Source organism: Lepidochelys olivacea (genome assembly GCF_965140295.1).
Source record: "Lepidochelys olivacea isolate rLepOli2 genome assembly, chromosome: 9".
In the NCBI taxonomy this organism is placed as follows: domain Eukaryota; kingdom Metazoa; phylum Chordata; order Testudines; family Cheloniidae; genus Lepidochelys; species Lepidochelys olivacea.
In genome coordinates, this window is record NC_140419.1 from 27,441,452 (window position 1) to 27,460,010 (window position 18,559).

Below are 18,559 nucleotides of genomic sequence, written 5' to 3' on the forward strand. Positions count from 1 at the left end.
GAACCGAGAAGAGGGAGATTGTCTTTCCTGCGCTCTCAATGCTGGCACCCAGGAGAAGAGGAAGCAGCCTGACTGCAACTCAGAGGCATGTGGAGAAGGTAGAAGGCAGGAAGCAGAGACAGGTTCAAAAGGGCAACAAGGCAGTGGCAGGGAGTGGGGGAATGACAGAAAAATTAGAGGGATAGAAACAGACAAGTTAAAAGGGAGAAACAGTGCAGAGACAGGATACAAGGGGACACATGCTAGGAGCACAGGCAGAGGGGGCAGGTAGGGTGGAAAGGGAAAGAAGGGTCTGTGACCACTAGATCATACTCCCCCCTTCCAGAATTTGGAATAGTCAACTTTTCTGAGTCAACATTAATCTGCTGTCTAGCAAATACCTGTGAAACCCACTGTCAAAGTTTTGCCTCAGCCACCTCTACTGCTGGTCCACACAGAGAATAACAACCTGCTACTGCTATCAGTTACTCCACAGGTCAAGTGGCAGAGGTCTGTGTTGTGGATTTAAAGGCTTCAACCCTGCTGATGACCCATGTAAGGCTTGGTATGATTCCACATGACAGAATTTCTATTTTTTTCAGTTTGTTTTTTTAAAAACCTAGGAAAATATACACAGAAACTATGTTAAAAGAACATTGAGGTTGCAAAGCACCAAAAAGTGAGGATATGTCAGAGTTAAGGTTACCTGTGAAACCTTAATTTGAACCCACGCTATTCCCTTGCACATATGCATTATGATAGTCTTTAATTAATGAGCACATACCATTTTTCCTTCAAGACCCTTACCTCTTTCAGTGCACAAAAAGGACGGTGCTCAGATAATCAGTCAGGTGTGCGTAGTGAAGGAAACAGTTGTCCACAGGACCCTGCCTCACTGCAGAAGTTGGAAGGTGTATAGTGAATGAGGCAAGAGGACTGCAGGAAAAGAGGATAGTCTCATGGTTAAGGAAGGTGAATGCTGCCCTGGAGAACTGGATTCTATCCCTGTCTCTGCCACAGAGTTTCTATGTGATGATGGTGAAGTCCCGTAAACCAAAATTTTTTTTAGGTGGCCACTAACTGAACGTTACTTATTTTGTAAGTGCCCAACTTGAGACGTGGGGTCAGATTTGCAAAAGCGCTGAATACTTACAACTGCAACCAAAATCTATGTGAGCTGTGCACTGAACATAAAATGCTATAGAAATGTTAGAGTAAAATCAGTCCCTAGGCATCTCAAGTTCAGCACCCAAAATTAGTAGTCACTTGACAATTTTGGCTTTAATCTGTTTCTCAGTTACTCTTTGGTAAAACAGGGTAATATCATTTCCTATGTCATAGGAGTGTTGTGAAGATAACTTAATTAATGGTTGTGAAAAATTCTAATGTTACAGTAATGGACACTCATAGAAAAGCCCATGAGGAAATTAGTAATTCTGTACTCAGAGCAAGGTTTGGATGCTGTGTAATAAATAAGGCATAGGATCACACACTGAATGGCAAGTATAAATGCAACTGAACAGCTAACCATTCAGTGAACGTATTATCCATCCTGTGCACTGAATTATGCAGAAGGCTTTGGGGGGGGAAATGGTTATCATAATGCATATGCACCAGGGGACCAAACTAAGGTTGCACATTTGGCATTTCCTAATTTTTTGTTATTGCATGACTTTGCAACAACATTGTTTTTATTTTTTTAAAATGAATGTAATGCATATTTAATGTGAACCTGGGAGGAAAAAATACAAGAGTAAGTTTTGAGGACGAAGGGGAAAAAAAGACAATGTTTTTTGAGCTTTCCAGGAAAATAACTAAAAAGTGAAAATCAAATGTAAGGAATGCATGCTTTTGTATCACCATTAATTTTACAGGTTTTGTGGTTGATCTGGGAGCCTACCAGTAAAGCATGTGGAGAGGGAGGCAGGCAAGAAGATTAATCATAAGATGTAAAAAAAAAAAAACAAACCCCAAAGATGTATCATGCTTTTCCCCCAAAGTAAATATTTGTGATTTTCGCAACACACTCCAAGCAACTGCAGTGCAACCCATGACCTCCAGTTTAGAGCACTTCCACTAATAAATACGGAAGCTATTTAGTAACTTCTTAGAGAAGGTCACAGCTAGGCATGAGAACAATTTTTTTAAAAAAAAAAAACTCCACTTCTTTAGTGTTTTGCCAAACTTTGCAAATTTGTAACTTCTGAATACAATTCAATGCTGATCCTCCTGGAAGTACATCTAAGTATAATAAAATAGTACTGGCATCTGCAGTACTTGACATTTAAAAACCACATTTGGTCAAGCATTAAGACAGCGTGATCCAGCCTTTAAATACCTCAGTTTGGGAACTAAAGCAGCAGTTCCAAGCACTACCACTACTTAAGAAGATTATGCAGAAAACAGAGTGAAGCATATTTCAGTCAAGAACTGAGAGTATATCTGATTGCTAAGGAACAACATTAATGGATACCACAGAGAAGGTTACACAATAATTGGTGAGTGAAAGAAAACGCTATAATTTAAAACTTTTTGCTGTAATATATTCCAATACATTTGTATATGCTTTCTCCTGAAATATATTTGTTTAGCCTTAAATTAGCAACAAGAATCATATGTAAAATTTTATATTTAATTGCTTGTCCTATTAAAAGATCATTTTAATTTCACATCTTTTAAAAAATATATTTTGTACAATCCTACATTTGTTAATATACAAACATTTATAAGTATTAGTTAGATGTGTTTAAGAAAATGCTTTAAAATGATAAAGTGTGTACAAAAAGAAAAGGAGGACCTGTGGCAACTCAGAGACTAACAAATTTATTTGAGCATAAGCTTTCGTGAGCTACAGCTCACTTCATTGGATGCATTCAGTGGCATCCGATGAAGTGAGCTGTAGCTCACGAAAGCTTATGCTCAAATAAATTTGTTAGTCTCTAAGGTACCACAAGTCCTCCTTTTCTTTTTGCAGATACAGACTAACAGGGCTGCTACTCCAAAAATTGTGAACAGGAAACATTCACGTAGTATGCAAAGCTATTATAATATCAATAGTCATAGGATTGCAACTATAGTACAAAGAGCAAACAAAAAAAACCAGGCTATCATCTCCCCTTCTATTAACAATGGTACTCATAATGGCACTCTAGAATAGCATACATCTATTCAGGTAAGGACTCAGACCATTGTTTCAGAATAGCAACCATGTTAGTCTGTATCTGCAAAAAGAACAGGAGTACTTGTAGCACCTTTTCGTTTTGTGGCACCTTAGAGACTAACAAATTTATTAGAGCATAAGCTTTCATGGGCTACTGCCCACTTCATCGGATGCATAGAATGGAACATATAGTAAGAAGAAATCAATATACATACAGATAAGTTGGAAGTTGCCATACAAACTGTAAGAGGCTAATTAGTTAAGATGAGCTATTATCAGCAGGAGAAAAAAACTTTTGTAGTAATAATCAAGATGGCCCATTTAGACAGTTGACAAGAAGGTGGGAGGATACTTAACTTAAGGAAATAGATTCAATATGTGTAATGACCCAGCCACTCCCAGTCTCTAGTCAAACCCAAGTTAATGGTATCTAGTTTGCAAATTAATTCAAGTTCAGCAGTTTCTCTTTGGAGTCTGTTTTTGTGATCATCTAGTCTTACCTCCTACAGATATACAGGTAAGGACTTTTCCATCTTTTTATGTAGTTTTAAGATTTATTTCCTAAAGTGTAGGTTTTTGTTTGTGATGTTTTTTCCCTTTTCTTCTTTTAAGCAGTGCTTCCCACCACCCCTGCCCCAGATTTTCATTTAGTTTTCTGTGATCAATAGAATATAAATATTAAAAATTAAGGATGGTTGCCATTGTCTGATGCTTTTAATATTAAGTCAAGGAGTTTTATGAAAATACTTAGATGTATTATTCAACAGACATGAAATTATAAAAAGGAATATTTTTAATTCCTTCTCATCTGTAATTTTTTAAAAAATACCTCTTGCATACTCAAATATTCGCTTTCAAGGACAATAAAAATGTTAATGCATACAAAGTATTTTACATGGCTTAAAGGAACCAAAATTTTGATATGGCTGATATTTCTAAAAGCCAAATATCTCTCTTTAATCTTCTGATGTTGAGGGTCAGGATCATCATGTACACACTACATGCCCGTGTCAACTTTTCCCCTTACTCCTCCTACTTTCCAATTAATGAAATACCTTGTGGCTGACTGCATAAGGGAGTTTTTTAAAGCTTAATTCATATATTGGAAATAAGTCCAATATTTAGGCTAGATGCTACAAAGAGCTCTACATGCAAACAAAGTGCCCCTGACTTCAGTGGGTCTCCCTGCAAGTACAGGAGTTTGCACAGATCCACAAATAAGCATTTATGATTAAAGGGCTAGATTTAATTACTTTAGAGCCTAATATAAAATTCAGAAACAAGAACAAAACTAACTCTCCAGAAAGAAAATGGTAAAAATATATACTGATCTAGAGATCAGTAAAATAAGACAATGCTACACTTTGAGGGGGAAAAGCAAGGATGGATACTGATTGGGAATCTTGGACAGTAAGAACAAATGAACTGCGTGCTGCAGTGAGCGAAAAAAACTTTACCCTTTAGGTGTCCTCCATCCCCAACTACGTGAGCTTTGTGCTAGGTTCCAGTGAATTTGGTATTCTACCTTTAAGGAGAAAATGAACTGTATCTACTGCAATTGATTTCTATACCCTCCTGCTTTTCCCTTCAGAGTATAAGAAACCACTCACAAATGCCAATAAAGTATCTGTTATGACCTAAATTAATGTAATAAGTGTGGTCTGTAAAGTCTCCATTATAAAAACCAACCACACTAAATATGCCTACTGTAAAAGGCATGCTTTCTATTGCCAAGTAAATTTTAAAGAGAGTCATCTTTGTAATTCTACGCATTACCCAGACAAACAATAAGACATCAAGTTTTGTTTTTGTCACATCTATCTATCTTCCCTGGAGGGAGAGTCAAAGAGAGGGAGACATATATACACACTGGGAATGTGGCTGTTTATACAAATGCTGATTACATGTATAATGGTGGGCCAAATTCCATGCTAATTTACACTGTTAAGTAGTCCCATCAATTTCAGCGAAGGTCCCTGATCTTAAATTAGTGCAGAATTTGGCCCTATCTGACTGCAGCAAGCTCTGATCCATCTACAGTGTAAAGTACTTTACAATGGTGCTGCATCCTATCAACTTCTACTTTACAGTAGTAGTCATAGGGAACAGAGTAAGGAAACATGTAGCAGTATCAATAAGGAAAACTAAGGAGATTGACTAGCTCAGTGTCTTATCCTTCTGTATCTCAAGTCCTTTTCCCTCAGAAGGTATAATCTCCATTACCTATGATCAACACCTGCACATGCCAAGGTATTAAAAAGAAAGTATGGACACTTAACACAAACTATTGTATTAACAATTTTACTTGATTACTTAAAGCCTGGAAGTGCTGAACACACAACTCCAGTTGAAATCCATGGGAGCTGCAGGTGCTCAGCACCTCTGAAAATCACGCAAGCAATCTAATTAAATTTAATATATTAATATATTAATAAATTTAACCAATGTAATATATGCCATCATGTGCCAGCAATGCCCCTCTGCCATGTACATTGGTCAAACTGGACAGTCTCTACGTAAAAGAATAAATGGACACAAATCAGATGTCAAGAATTATAACATTCATAAACCAGTCGGAGAACACTTCAATCTCTCTGGTCACGCAATCACAGACATGAAGGTCGCTATCTTAAAACAAAAAAACTTCAAATCCAGACTCCAGCGAGAAACTGCTGAATTGGAATTCATTTGCAAATTGGATACTATTAATTTAGGCTTAAATAGAGACTGGGAGTGGCTAAGTCATTATGCAAGGTAGCCTATTTCCTCTTGTTTTTTCCTACCCCCCCCCCCAGATGTTCTGGTTTAACTTGGATTTAAACTTGGAGAGTGGTCAGTTTGGATGAGCTATTACCAGCAGGAGAGAGAGTTTGTGTGTGTATGGGGGTGGGGGGGATGTGAGAAAACCTGGATTTGTGCAGGAAATGGCCCAATTTGATTATCATGCACATTGTGTAAAGAGTTGTCACTTTGGATGGGCTATCACCAGCAGGAGAGTGAATTTGTGTTGGGGGGTGGAGGGTGAGAAAACCTGGATTTGTGCTGGAAATGGCCCAACCTGATGATCACTTTAGATAAGCTATTACCAGCAGGACAGTGGGGTGGGAGGAGGTATTGTTTCATATTCTCTGTGTATATATAAAGTCTGCTGCAGTTTCCATGGTATGCATCCGATGAAGTGAGCTGTAGCTCACGAAAGCTCATGCTCAAATAAATTGGTTAGTCTCTAAGGTGCCACAAGTACTCCTTTTCTTTTTGCGAATACAGACTAACACGGCTGTTACTCTGAAACATATTACTGAATGTTTTTCATCAATAGGTCCTCTCTGATCCTTTACTCTCAAAGGCCATGTCCACACTAGGGGAAAAGGTGCAGTTCTAAACATGATAGCTAACATATTAACGCACATTAAAATCCTACTGTAGACAATGCAGTTGTGCTTTTAACTCAAGTCAGTCAGTCAAGGTAAACCATGCTTTTTCTGTAACTATGTTGGATCTATTTTGTCTCATGTATTTTGTTCCTAAAATCTCATGCTTCAACACTTCAGCTGGTTGCTTGTAGGGGTCAGGAAGAACTCTTCCACTGAAATGTATTCTTTGGGGGTAGGGGGGAAGGAGAGAGAGTCTCCTTTGTCTGAAGCTTCAGAGATGGCCACAACTGGAGATGAGACACTGGTCAGGGTACGCCAGTGCTCTGAGGTGGTACAGAGAATTTTCTCTCACACAGGTACTTGGCAGCCTGGTCTTTGCTCACATACGCAGGGTCTAACTGATAGCCATAGATCAGATTGACAGTGATATGGGTGGGGGAGGGTTCACCTTCTTCTACAGGTGTGGGGCATGGGGTCACTTGCCAGAGAACATCTGGGTATATTCCACTTCATCAATTCCCTGCCATTCCAGGGGCTTCTGGCACTGGTGAACCTCAGTCCTTCCTATTTTCTGCCTGTGGCACATAATAGTTTAATCTCCTATGGTCTGTAACACTTTGGTCTAATTTCACTTGCTGAGTTCAGTGTGCGGATGTGGGGTGCTGTTGGTGGCCTGTAATATACAGGAGGTCAGACCAAATGATCTGGTGGTCCTTTCTGGCCTTAAACCATTTTCAATACCAAATGAGGCAGGTCAGGGAGAACACACTGCTAAATATTCAGAATAGTTCGTTTTTCTCCTGTAGGCAGGTCCATAAAGAACTGGCTAGTGTGTATGCGTACCATGGCTCTCTGCTAAAGGGAATCAGAACTACTCAGCTGCTAAAGGCCTTAGACTGGCAGGCGACTAAAGGGTAGTCTCATTTAGCTGAAGCGGTCAGGGCCTGGATTTTCAGGACAGGATGATCTGAGCTCTATCCCCAGGCACTCAAGCACCCAAGGTCGGCTGAGGTCTGCACATACTCCAGGGCACCTCCTATGTTCCATACTATGATACAAAATGGATTTTAAAATTAGCTATACCTCAAAATATGGATTCCAGCATAATTTGTAACTGCTGTATAATGTTTATGGCTTTTTTAAAAAAAAACTCTACTTCCTTTGTATCTAAGTTCTCATGACATCAAAGCACTCAAATTTAACATTCGGCATGGTCTTGCCACCCTGGGTAGACATGTTTTCCCATGCAGAGAGGATTGCACCACCACCAACTATTGCCAACAATTCCTTCACCCATGAATTGTATAGCCTATTCACTGATCAAGCAGCTGCACTAGTTTCCAAAAATAGCCTGCTAACGTCTTCTGTAGCTATAGAGCAGCCATTTGCAGCAGGATGAGAAAAGGAATGCTTAAAAATCAGGGAAGAGTGCAGAAAAAAAAATTTAGTTTTTCATCTCACATATAGAAGTCAAAGGTTATGTTACTTGCCTGACTGTTTGCACAAATCTTGTTTGGTACTCAGTAAAAAGGAGGTTATGAACTATATGTTTAGACTTCTGAATTTGACAGACAAGTTGTATGTGTCTCAATGGTTTTGGTATCCCTATTTGGTGGGGATAAGGCGTTTAAATATAGAAGGAATACAAACATTTTAATCATGTAGCTGCATAAAACTTTCCTTTCACATTTTTGGCAAGACTATAAAATGAACTGGCAGCCCAAAAAGAAGTGGGTATTTATATGCTTGACCGAATCAAACTTTTGTGAACTCAGCTTGTCAATTTTGCTTTCTTTGTACAACCAACTAATGTATGTGCATGATATACAAACTACATCATGTTATGTGGAATATGCATTTAAAACAAGCATGTAATCTTTACATGAGAAATTAGAACACACCATTTTAATATGTATATGAGCAAATGCCAGGACAGAAATTGCATGATAGCTGTAATATATGAAATATGGTGCTTATTAACAATAGCATAGATTCAGACAAAGGCCAGAATCTTGGCATATTTTAGCCCTAAACATTAAGAGCATGTCAGATGGCAGATGGAGTTTCTGTGTTTCACACAGGTTGAGTATCTACAACAGCAAACCAGTCAGATAACCACAAACTCTTGATAAGGGGTGAAGTAATTTCCTCTTTTACCATTTTGTTCCATTTTATACGCTTTCCACTTATGTGTAACAGAGACAGAGTAGATCATGCTAGATTATGTCATACAGTATCAAGGTATAATCTTATTAGATAAATTTAAAAGTGTATTAATTAAGGTTTAAGAAATTATATCAGAAAATTAAACCCATCTAAAAGCATTCTCTTAATAGACGCTTTCAGTTTGAGAATGTCTCATTGCCTAGGCAACCTGACCACAAAGTATTATACAGTTCAGGAGATGCTGTCTATTTTAAATAGAAATAAATATTTATCATATTAATCTAACAGACGTATATCTAACAAACTGTTTGTTTTGTACTAAATAAACTGATCCATTTAAATGGTACGTTGAGAAGTCAATATGAAGTTAAATCTTTTAAAGCCTAAATGATCATAAGGCCTGATTATCTGTGTGGCAGTTGCACAGTTTCACATATGAACTGATCCTACTTGGATCTATGTTTAAAGATCCATAGTTCCATGTTGATACCAAAACCACCACCCAGACTAATGTAGAACAAGGATAAAAGTTTGTCTTTGTAACAAGACTGTAATGAGACCTTGAATTAATTGAACTCATTTATTTATCTCTTGAAAATTGTAACATCCCATGTTGAGCTCAATTTTCAGCGTTGTGAATGCTATCATCTGATCATCTTTATTTTGTTTTTCATAATTTCTCATTTGTTTTCAAAGCTATTTTGGTTAATAAAACTCAAATTCATAATAGTTGTATAGTCTGTACTTTATGTAAGGAACACAAATCCAAAGAACCAAGAAAAAGCTAGTAAAGGTAACTGGTTAATTAAATTTGCTAACCAATGTGTGTATTATAATCTTTCTCACACAACAAATTTACTAGCAAGGAAAGACACTATTTTCCTACCTTCAGTTGGCTTTATATCACCCTCACCTCCAACATAACTGGCAAAGACAGATCCCTCAACCACACACAAAATCAAATGGCAGACAGCATAAGTTTCCCAATGAACCACTATCTTGGATAAGAAAAAAACCACACATATAGGTGTCAATTCTAAGCTTAGTACGGGCTGTTTCTACCTAAATATAAGATAAAAATTAAAACCCCAATCAATACTGGAACTAAGATATTCCTGTTGTGGTGGTGTGAGGGACAGCTATTGAAGGACTGCGCATCCCCTGCATGTGGTGGGGCTGGGCTCTGTGCCACCTTCACATGAGCCACCACAGAGCAGTAGTGTATGCAACGGAAACTGGGAGGACATGGCCAATGGCTTTGTGGTTCCAGAGGTTCAGTTGCCACAAACTTCCCCATAGAGAGGGGGGGGGGGCAGCAGCAGCTGCACAGGGGCATATCTATTTTTTGTCAGAACATAGGAGGGTAGAAAATGATGAATTACTTGAGAGAAAATGAGGAGTTATTTAGTGGAGCAGCTATGGTGCTGAGGCCATTACATTAGGACCTTTTATATTGGATCACTACATAAGATATTGCTTTTTAATTTTATTTTTGAAGAGTGGTGGTGGCATGCATCAAGTCACAGAAACTTGCTACACACGTTAGCCAGCCTAAAAATGATATATTTGAAGCACCGTCCAGACAGCTGTGAATGCAGATCCACATTTATAAACAATAAAGATGTACAGTACAGAATTCTAGCATCATCTTCAGAGGATACCCAAACCAAATGTTCAATATATGATCACAGTGATTAGTGAAAAGCAAGACACAGCCTTGGCAACAAGAACTACACAGGCTGTTTTAAGAACTTCTGGTCAAGGACAACAGTTTCCAGTACCAATGAGCAAAAAAGGATAAAGTCTGTTTAGGCATTATAGCTCTCACATGAGGATAGAAACAGGCTACCAACTAAGTGGATTTTCTAATGCACTATTAAAAAAGGATAATTAATATAGCAGTTTTAGTGTTAAGTGTTCTACATTTGTGATAGAGCTTTTAAAATCTGACATTAGCTGAAGAGTTTTTTGTTTGTTTTTTTTTTTAAAGAAGGAGAGGGATGAGCTGCTAGTGCTATATGCTGGGGCCAGGAAACTTACAGGACTCCAGCCCAGCTCGTCCCTCCCCTCCCCGAAAATGTAGTGAGCTCTTACCTCATGTTGTGTCCACACAGAAGGATATGGGACTCTGGGGCTATATACACAACACCCCCTCACAACAGCTGCTCCAATAACTCCCTGGCTTTCCAATGTAGCACGGGCCTGGCTCTTAGAATGTTCATAGTTAGTTATTCTGAGGCACTACCAAAATTTTCCTGAGGAACGTAAGCCAAAGCAGGGAAATGACTGTTTATCAACTTATAATTCAGTTAAACCTGAATGGAATTTCACACGATGTGCAAAACAGAAGTCTCTAGCCCTGGGCCTTTGTCTCTGCCAAATTTTAAAGGCCTGCTACAAACAATGGAAGTGTTAGAGCTTCTCAATAAAAGATCTCCACAATCTTTTATAATGTTAAATATTAGGCAAATTAAATACAGGGGTTACTGTCAGCTCCCCCTAAATACCCTTTAAGGAGATATGTAACCATTGACACACAACTAAACTGTATGTTTTTCATTTTATGTACAGATTACCCAAGAAAGGAAAAGTCCCTGTCCCTTGGGATGCAAAACTCCCTTAGAACACTGACACCTCAGTAAATAACCACTGCAACTTATCAAATCAGAAGAAAACAGGTAAGGATATGCCACTGGTTTCAGCTGACTTACAGATTCTGTCCTGTGTGTGATTTCAATCACTCACTAGATATAGCCAGCTTGTATAGGCTAGATAATATATTTATGAACTATATAACTGTTAAAAGGAAACTGAACTAAGCAGAAATTGAAAGTGTAATCTTTCTCTAAGGAATCCTCTGTCTTGGACTTAAGCGAGAGACAAAATACAAAGCTCTTCTATACCCACCTCTTTGTGCCAACACCATCGAGACAACCCTCCAGAGTGTGCGGCATCTGCGCAAGGACCATCACCTGAACTTGCCCAAACTCTTTATAGATACAGAACCACTAGCCATTAGCAAAATTCTTGCGCATATAGCTCATTTTCTATGTAGCACCCAAATATTTCCAAGGCACTTGACAAACATGACAGCTCCCTGCTTAGAAGAGTTTACAGTCTAAACAGAAAAAATACAGTACAAACAAGGGTTTAGGGAAGAGGACAGTACCCAAGGACTACAGTTTTCAAACACAGATGCCTTAATACCTAAATAAAAGTGGTCTGATTTTCAGAGATAATGAGCATATGCAACTCCCATCAATTTAAAATGAGCCTACAAATAAGGCAATGTTTAGGTGCTTAAATGGGGATTTAGGTATCTAGCTTTAGCCATTTCAGTTGGGGAAATTGTAGCAATTTTTTTTAATCTTCCTATATTTGATAATTCCTTCCCAAGCTCTAGGTGAATTAACCTTATGACCCTTTAATGATCCTCCCCATCTATTAACATTGTGACTATAGTCTAACAGCCCTACACCTTTCTCTCTCTCTCTCTCTCACACACACACACCCCTCTTTTCCCAACTAAAATTGACAGCTAGAGTTTAAAGTTGTTTACAGTTGGATGTGTGTCTACTAGGAAAAGATTTAACTGTGGGCCTCTGAACCTATTACTGGGAGAATCTGGGACCTGTGATATACCATATGCCATCCTATTCCAAGTTAAAGGTGACTGACTTAAAACCTGACAATCTCTCTGTAAACCGGATGTTTCAAATACAGTATGCAAAAGGTGACCCAACTGTGCAGTCCTATTTCTAAGAAAATTTCCCATGTTGTGTATTTAAAATGACCATGAGCTTGTGTCTGAGTTCCAGCCTCCCACGCACAGGAATCCCATGGATCTGCTATTCTTAACTTTCGGTTCACTTGTGACCATTGCAAAACAAACTTATGGCAACAAGCAAAAGCTTTACTTTCAAAGGGACACCAGAGAGCTTTGTTTTCTCAGTTGTTCTTAAAGTTTTAGTTTGCCAAATACAGCAGCAATATACAGTATTGGTTACTCAGTTCCCAACAAGGACAATAGACCCACATAAACCTTCTGTCAAAGGAGAGCAGGCAGCAGATGTGATTTCCTGGAGCCCATGAAGAAATGATTTATGTTTTAATTTGGGGAGCCTTAGAAGACACTTCTAGCTTACACCTTATGCTAGTGTACAAACGCATCTTTATAATCAAGCCACTAACAACTAAGATAGAGCAAGCTGTGCTAGTTGCACTTAAGGCTTTCCTTCAACAGAACGTAAGGAATGCTGGCATTATGCCTCTTGTTTACAAGTGCAATATACAGAATTTAAAATTTGCTGAAGCAACATTTCTCTCCCTCACACATTCTAATAACATACAGGATATCTATAGTATACCAGCCTTAGAATTCAGAACTCCAGACCTTTGTAACTGCATATATCTGCACTCATTAAACCACATATACTATGCTCCAAATCCTGTTCCCAGTACCTAGCCCAAGGAACTGGAGTTGGTATCTCCATGGGGCCATGACAGGAAGAAAGCCTACTCCCCAAGTAATATAGTATCAACTGAGTGACTGTCCAGCTGCTACTCCAGCCTCAGGACTGGAGCAGCCCCTACGGCCCTCGTGAGCAATGGATCTGGGCAGGAATATATTCACCAATCTTGCCCCCACTAGCATCAATCTTGTCTCCACTACATAACAAAAAACGGGGACCTACTCTAAACACCTGAAATCATGCCTTACATATTACTCCTGCAGAACAGAACTTCATAGATTCTGCTGTGTCTGGAACCATCCATGCTTAGAGGGTGCAACTTTGTAGTACACTGAAGGGGAAAAAAGTGAAATATTTCAGTGTTTTAAAAATATAATAATTTTGTTAAAGTGAAAAATGCAACATGCACTTGAGGTGCTGGGAAATCAGTGGTGCTGAAAATTCAAAAAAAAAAAACCAAAAACCTTCTGTTCCACCTTTTCTTCTAACATAAGTAATGTTGTAGGTAGGCTTTTCTTCCAGTAGACACCCAAAATTTAGATCACTAAGTGAATGATCACCCTGGTATTTTAACTAGACCATCCCACAATTTTCCCCACTTTTTTTGCAATAAGCCTGTCTCACAGAAAGGCATCAAGGACTTAGAGAATCTATTGTTTTCTTATTTAAAACAATACTATTCCCTCATAGAGCTAAAAGAGTGAACCAACACCAGTGATTAGACATTTATACTAAGCATATTTATTGGAAATGATATTTACTTCAGCTCCTGAAAAGCATCCTGATGATACAGCAAAGGACATCAATGTTAATTTTATAATAATGGAAACAACTTCAACATGAAAACATCCAATTTATCTTGCTGGTAAAACTGTTTTCCCTCTGCTTTCAGGAACACAGACTAAAATATTCTAAGATGTCCAACTCAAGCGTAAACACTTCAGGAAACAACTGTACTTACAACTCAACAGTAACTACTCATGTCATTCCACTGGCTTATGGATTCATTTTCATAGGAGGAATCCTGCTAAACGGTGTAGCAGCATGGATTTTCCTACATGTTCCTAGCAAGAAAAGCTTTGTCGTTTATCTCAAGAACATTGTTGCTGCTGACCTTCTTATGAGCCTGACTTTCCCCTTCAAAATTCTTAGTGATGCGGAAATTGGGCCTTGGCAGCTCAACGTTATTGTCTGCCGATATTCTGCTGTTATTTTTTACCTAAATATGTATGTTGGAATAACATTTTTTGGCCTCATAGGGTTTGACAGATACTACAAAATTGTAAAGCCTATGCTTACCTCCTTTGTTCACACAGTTAATTACAGCAAGATTGTCTCTGTAGTCATATGGGCATTGCTCATGTTTTTATCACTGCCAAATATTATTTTAACTAACCAAAGTGCTACAGAGAAGAATTCCAAAAAGTGTGTAAATCTTAAAAGTGAGCTTGGACTACAATGGCATAAGGCTTCAAGCTATATTTGCCTAGGAATTTTCTGGACTGTGTTTCTTCTGTTAATCATTTTTTACAGTGCAATATCAAGAAAAATATATAGTTCCTACAGAAAGTTCAGGAGAAATTCAACAGTAACTAGGGAAAAAATCAATCGCAATATATTCAGCATCATGTTTGTATTTATCATTTGTTTTGTGCCATATCATCTTTGCAGACTTCCATACACATTAAGTCAAACTGGGTCTCAGTTCTCCTGTCAGTCAAGCAAAAATCTGTTCTATGCAAAAGAATTTACTCTGTTACTGTCCGCTGCAAATGTGTGCCTTGACCCCATTATTTATTTATTTCTCTGCAAGCCCTTTAGAGAAAAGTTATACCAACAACTGCATCTCAAGTTGACAACTTTGGGTGAAATAGAAAACTCTAGATCCAGAAGGTCAAACACTACATGAAAGCGTAATTATTTCATAAATTCACATATCCCTTATAAGATGCAGTATGGAAAATTATTCCAGATTGCAAAGCAGTTGACAAAGGAATTGGACAAACGAAGAGCATGTGCAACAATAAACACAAGGTGTCAATTTAAAAAGCATTTCAGCTGTTCGTTTTCCATATTTAAAAGCATTACCACACACTGTACTGTGCACTACTTCCAGATTACGTCAAACTATAACTTCCATAAGCCAACCTGGAGCACATAAGAAGTGAAAGCTAGCAACAAGCGACTGAATAGCAAAGCTGCGCAAAAAATTTTGGACAAATCGCTTATTCAACAAAAAAATGCAGTTTCAGTTGGCTTCCAACTAGTCGTGAATTTGACATAAATAGTTTCGGGCATTCACAAAACGGCCAGAGGAAGGAGGAGGAGAAAGATGAGGAGGTAGTGACGCTCCTGCTGCTGGTGACGCTATCACCCACTCGTAACCTTTAGCCCAGTGGCTAGGGCACTCATCTTGAATGTGGTAGATCCAGGTTCAAATTCTCACTATGGAACAGACTTTTTGATTCAAGAATTTCAACCCAAACTAATTTTTTTCCCCTATTTTTTGCAACTGATGTTGAATTTAAAAAAAATCCGTTATTTGCCCAGCTCAGGGATGGAGGAGATCTTCTACCTCAGCAGCAGACTGTTTTGGAGTGGCTGGTAGAGACCAAGTCAGAGTACTCAGCCCCTGAAGGGAAGAGAGAAAGCCCTATATTAATCTCCAGCAAAATGAAGAGCTGAGATGACTGATTCTGGAGACAGTTCCACACAACCAACTGTAAGGACAGTTGAAGGATGATAGGAAAGAATAAAGGTGTAACATAGCTCAGATCCTCAAGGCTCTGCATAGAGCTTGGGGAATCCTAGAATGATTTGGCGACGGGAGGTAATTTTATAGTTCATGAAAATCTATTTGAAACCTTTATCTTATTTAAGAGCAACAAAACTATAGGAATCTGTAAGAGTGATTCTCACAACCTACAGACAGTAACAGAAAATTATATCCTGTCTGTTTTTAGAAACCACCCTACTGAATTCTACAGCACAGATATGCTATATTATTTTAAGCAACAGAGGATGGTTCTACAAACCTGTAGAAAAGTATTTTTCTACTAAATTCTACAGGACTTCATAATGAAGAAAGTATATTTTAATGGGCCTTTTTATAAGTCTCCCAGTCTACTGATTAACACACAAATCATTACTGAAATTCTGCTGAAACAGTTTAGTCCCATGTTTAATATGCTATTCTGCTTTGGAGTTAGATGTGAGGCCAATATTCTTGCATTTTGGACCACTAAGTACTGGGAAAATTTGAGAGGTCCCAATCTTATCCCTGTTTCTCCAGGCTGAAATAATGCCTAGTGTATCATTTGCATACTCTCCAACGACTAGTTTCAAACAGCTCTATTCTCTCAGAGCACAGTCCTTTTGGTAACATGCCCATGCACATTATTATATACAGTAGCTTGTCAAATCATTGGCTTACTCATACTATGCATAGCTGTACATTTTACAAGACAAATGGAAATACATGCCAGCATATCAGAGAGTGGATTAAGTCCTTAGAAGAGACTGTCAATTTGCTCTAATACCAGGTATACACAGCAACTGCTGCTTATGTACAGAAAGACGGAAATGAAATTTAAGGGAAAATGGTGACCCGCACAGATGATTTAGTAGATGAAAAACTAAACACCCATTCAGATCAGCAGAGACTGAGTCATTACTATATCTATGGGATGAACAAACACTGTCTAGCATGCAGTTTAGTCTGCACCAAAAAACCTGCAAAGCAAAGAGGCTGTGACTTCACTAACAGTGAATTTTTAGGAGGCAAGGAGAGTCTACTGAAACTAGCTGTTTGAACCTAAAACTCAGAGCTATTAGTTTCTCTTTAAAACAGGACATTTGTGTACTTGGAAAGAATGATTTGGTATTTTGCTTTGTTTCATTGTTTTTCTTTGTACAAAGAACTGAAAACTACCCATATTTCATTTATTTTTGTGTGTACATATGTTTTATTGTGCATCTCGCATGTTTTATTGTGTTTATACTAAAAAAATAAAACCTCTCTTTTTCAATGCAGCTAGGTTTGTTTGGATTTTATAATTTTACATGGGGAGTGGGCCAGTGAACGTAATGTTTATAAAAGATTCCAGATGACTCCTCTGCAAATGGAAGCTCTCCGTTTTACTCTCTATGGCTGGAAACAACACGAATTTTTCCAACAGGGATCCTGCCAATTTGCCTTACCACTGTTCTGAAAGGACAGTCTCTCAGGATGAAAAGGTAGTTCATAACTAATATGCATTTTTAACTAAAAATAAGGCATCCTGGTGACAAGGCTATGGGCTGTATTGATAATCAGTACATAAATGCATTCACTGAATCCCTAATCTGTTTGTTGAGGCCATGTCTACCATGAACTGATTTGAGAGCACCAACCCACAGTGATGGCTTTTTGTCACTCTTGACCTATGCCAGATTTGCCCTAAGGGACTAGGAAGTAAACACCACATTTCTGGAAAACCATCTAGAGTCCCATTGATATTACTGTTTGAATTGGCACACCGAAATCCCAGACCCTCACATCCCCACATTTTACAGAGGTTTAGATTTTCATCTGAATGTCACATATCTAGTGAGTCCATATCTAGTCTGAACTTTCTTTTAAGATCAGAAACAATATTTCTCATGTTGCCTCAGGTCTCTTTGACACGTCAGTCTGGTTACAGAACAGTGTATATAGAGAAACTGCACTGGTTCCATTGGTAGGCTAATTCCTCCTGGCAGTAGAAATCCAGATGTGTCAAGGAGGGGAATCTACTTGTTTGTGAGAGATTTTAATTTTCTTATTGTAATTTATGGCAAGAGCACCTACTACCTTGCATAAGTGCCCCTTTGTATATGCTGCATTATCTAAACAAAAGGGCCAGTGAAAGAGTACTGGTATAGTGACATGAAAACAGCATCTGTCACCTGCCTTTGTAAAATCTCATCTTCATGACTAGAAAGTAATTTATGCAAACATATCTATATTCTGGAAAAATCCTTCCTCCCCACCCAAACAGGTTGACACGTTATCACTTTGAACGACTAGATATATGTTAGGGGGTTACAATGGAAAACATACTGCTCGCTGTGCTTTTTTTTTTTTTTTTTTTTTATATTGCCCTATTAAAAAACAATCCATCACTGGATAACTTTGATGCAGAACAGTGCGTCCATAGCCTTTGAACCAACAATAGTTTGGTGTCTGTACTGGGCACAAGTCTCAACCAGCCTGCCTATTAAACCTAGTTTTGCTCCCTTCCCCTCACAGTGCTTTTCACTTTTACTTGGACTGAAAATAAGCTAAATAAACTGGAAAGGACAGGGCTTGCAGGTGAGGTCAGAAATGTATTCTACACTAAGGTGGTTAACTCTACCTCTGAAAGAAAGTGAGTCGCATACCTTCAGCA

At 38.3% G+C, this 18,559-nt stretch overlaps 2 protein-coding genes across 3 annotated transcripts in view; one reads left to right on the plus strand and one right to left on the minus strand.

Annotated features, from left to right (window-relative positions):
- The window catches only part of MED12L (mediator complex subunit 12L), a 322,334-nt gene that overhangs the window by 190,364 nt on the left and 113,411 nt on the right, over nt 1-18,559 (minus strand). The gene's annotated exons all lie outside the window — the stretch shown is intronic.
- Nucleotides 2,355-15,060, plus strand: P2RY14 (purinergic receptor P2Y14; the record flags this gene model as incomplete). The annotated part of the gene is made up of 3 exons (XM_084639008.1): nt 2,355-2,477; nt 11,251-11,357; nt 14,044-15,060. Exon 3 carries the CDS (start codon nt 14,068-14,070, stop codon nt 15,058-15,060), a length of 993 nt encoding a protein of 330 aa, XP_084495134.1. The 5' UTR covers nt 2,355-2,477; nt 11,251-11,357; nt 14,044-14,067.